This window comes from Pteropus alecto, unplaced genomic scaffold (assembly GCF_000325575.1).
Source record: "Pteropus alecto unplaced genomic scaffold, ASM32557v1 scaffold8, whole genome shotgun sequence".
NCBI lineage: Eukaryota > Metazoa > Chordata > Mammalia > Chiroptera > Pteropodidae > Pteropus > Pteropus alecto.
This window is the reverse complement of record NW_006494609.1, coordinates 24047299-24050055: the sequence shown is the minus strand read 5'-3', so window position 1 is coordinate 24050055 and position 2757 is coordinate 24047299. Positions and strand designations below refer to the sequence as shown.

Genomic DNA, 2757 nt, shown 5'->3' with positions numbered 1-2757 from the left:
CACCCTTAACCCCACCCAGTAATGAAGCCCCGCCCCCACAAGTCCCGCCCACACCCACAGCCCACCCAGCAATGCAGCCCCGCCCAGTACACGCAGCCTCGCCCACACCCTCAGCCCCACCCAGCAATGCAGCCCCGCCCCAATCCCCGCCCACACTCCAGCCCCGCCCACACCCCCAATTCCGCCCAGTACATTCCTCAGCTACCTCGATGGTCTGGGCAATCTGAACCCACTCGGTGATGGTCATGTCACTGGAGTCGAAGAGGGGCTGGCACTCCAGCACGGTGTAGATGACCCCCTGATTAGCATGGGTGGGCCTGCACGAGGCAGAAGGGCGGCTCCCACTCAGCGCCCCCATTGGCCGGCCCTGTTCCCCTCTGCCCCGAGCGGCCCCAGCACCGGGGGGCCCGGTGTCCCTGGGCCCTACACACCCACAAACTCTCAGCATCCTGCGTACGGAGCCCGGCATCCCTTCTACCTGGCGGCCCCTGGAACAGAGGTGGGGCGCCGGAAGGACGGCCCGGAGAGCTGCTCCCGCCCGAGGGCATGGTGTCACCTTCCCACAGCCAGCTCTGAGAGAGAGGCTGGGCTCTGCCCTGAGCCAGCCAGGAGACGCCCCTGGGAGGAATGGGGCGGGCAGGAGGGCGAGCCCTCACTCAGCCCACCAGCTGGGAAGGGCACCAGGCAGCTCCGGCTGAGGGCCGAGAAACAGAGGGACCTTCAGGTTGTGGAGAGAAGGAGCCACTTGGGGCCAGCTATGCCCAAGCTGGTGGGAGTCTGAAAGGGGGCTGTGGGTCAGCTCTAGAGAGTACCAGAGGATATTCATGACAGCCTCCTGCAAGTGGCTCCCCCAGGAACCCCTGAGGAAGCACAGCGTGCCCCAGGGAGCCAGCAGGCACCGCCCAGCCCCGGAACGGCCCTCCCACAACAGCTGGCTGTGTCCCTGTGGGGACCCCACACTCACGGCAGAACCAGGGTGTCCTCGGGGAGGCCGCAGGCCTGGGCGTACGCCTCGTCGTGGAACATGGGCAGAGTCCTCAGGACGTTGGCCAGGCCCGTCCCGGGCAGAAGCACTGCAGGCAGAGGCCCGGGCATGGGGGGTCAGGGGCTGGCAGCTGCTGGCCCCTCCCTCCCCACAGGTCCGTGCTAGGGCCAGGGTCTGGACCGGGTGGAGGCGGGACCAGGGCTGGCCCCGGTGTGCGCTGGCCCTCAGGGAAATTAGAGGCTGGGCGGACAGGCCTGCAGCCACCGCGGTCCCGGCAAGGATGGGCAGCCGTCCGTGTCTGAATGCGATGGCTTCTTCCCTGGAGCCAGTACTGCCTGCGCTGTCCCCCAGGCAGCCCCAGGGCCTGCCTCCGCCAACACCCCACCTCCAGGTAAGCCACACCCCCGACCGGGGCTCAGGGCCTCCTGGCCCCCTCTGGCCTTTTACTCACAACTCAGCCTCATGTGCCCACCCTGCTTCCGAGACGGCCACACTCGCTCCTGCCCACGGACACACTGTTGGCTCTGCCAGGAAGTCCTCTGCCCCCTCCCCTCCTCTCACTTGGCAGGTGCTTTGCTCCAGCTTAGGTCACCACCTCCAGGAAACCCTCCTGGATGTCGAGGCCCTGGGGCCCTTCCCACAGGCTTCTACGCCCTTGTTCCCTCGATGGACTGTGTGTAACCCCCCTAGGGCCCAGCCCGGGCCTCCTGCCTACAGCCTCCATGCCTCAGAAACGTGCATCTTAGGAGGCACTGGGCAGGAATGGCCCTGTGTTCTAAGAAAACCCTAAAAGGTCACAGGTTATGTCTCCTGGAAACAAATGACCCCTCGGTACAGGCTCCCAGAAGGATCGCTGCCTGGGGGTCCCGGCCTTCTGTCCTACACTGCTCCCCACAAGCACCATGACCTTGGGCAACTCGGCTGACTTCACGTTTACCCTTCGCCGAGGTGACTGCCACCTGCCTGGCTGTGTCAGGTACCCAGACATGGCAGCAAGGACAACGGGCTCCCCCTCCTCTAAAAGCACCCTTGGCTGAAACACGTTAGACCCTCAGACCCCGGGCGGCGGGCACTCCTGAGCCTCAGTCTTGCCCCCAGCCTGCAAGTCCGCTGGGCTCATCAGTGTCCTGCTGCTGTACACAAACCACCCCACGCCTGGCTGCTGCCTCACAGCTCTGGGGGGTCTGCGGGGCTGTGGCCTCACTGGAGGCACTGGGGGGGGGCGTCCAGGTTCGCTTGGCCGTTGGCAGATTTCGGCTCCACGCGAACGGCTGTCCACTGCTGCCCTGCACCACGACCATCCTCGGCTTCCCGAGCTCCCACCTCCCCAACCTCGGGAACCCCTGCTCCAGCTTCAAAGCCAGCACTGGCAGGTCGCGTCCTCACCCCTCGACTCTGCGAGCTCGCTCACGCCTCCCCTCCAAGGAGCCCGAGAGGCCGCCTGCCTCGCCCCAAGGAACTGACGCTCAGTCCTTCCTTCAGCCGCCGGGAGAGTCCGCGTCCTCCGGGCCGGGACAATTCTCTCCCCCACACTCCTTTCCCCGGGGCCAGGGGCTCAGTTCAGCCCCAGCCCCCCAGCCCACTGCCCCGGGCCCTCCGCAGCCAGCCCCGCGTGTCCCCGCTGCCCCCCGCTGCCCGCCTCCTGGCCTGCTCTCCCACCCGGCCCACCACAGGGCGCATCCATTTCCTGCGGCTGCGTAACCGCAACTTAGTGAACTGAAGACCCCTGCATTGTCGGAGTCAGACGCCCGACAGACACCCTGAGTCCACCG

General features: G+C 66.6%; 1 protein-coding gene across 1 annotated transcript in view; it reads right to left on the bottom strand.

The window, feature by feature from the left end:
• ASPG (asparaginase) overlaps positions 1–2286 on the bottom strand; it is an 18698-nt gene extending 16412 nt beyond the window's left edge. The window contains 3 exon segments of the mRNA XM_006925680.1: positions 206–317; positions 965–1073; positions 2157–2286. Coding sequence (XP_006925742.1) covers positions 206–317; positions 965–1073; positions 2157–2286 — 351 coding nt within the window.
• Between the last annotated feature and the right edge of the window lie 471 nt (positions 2287–2757).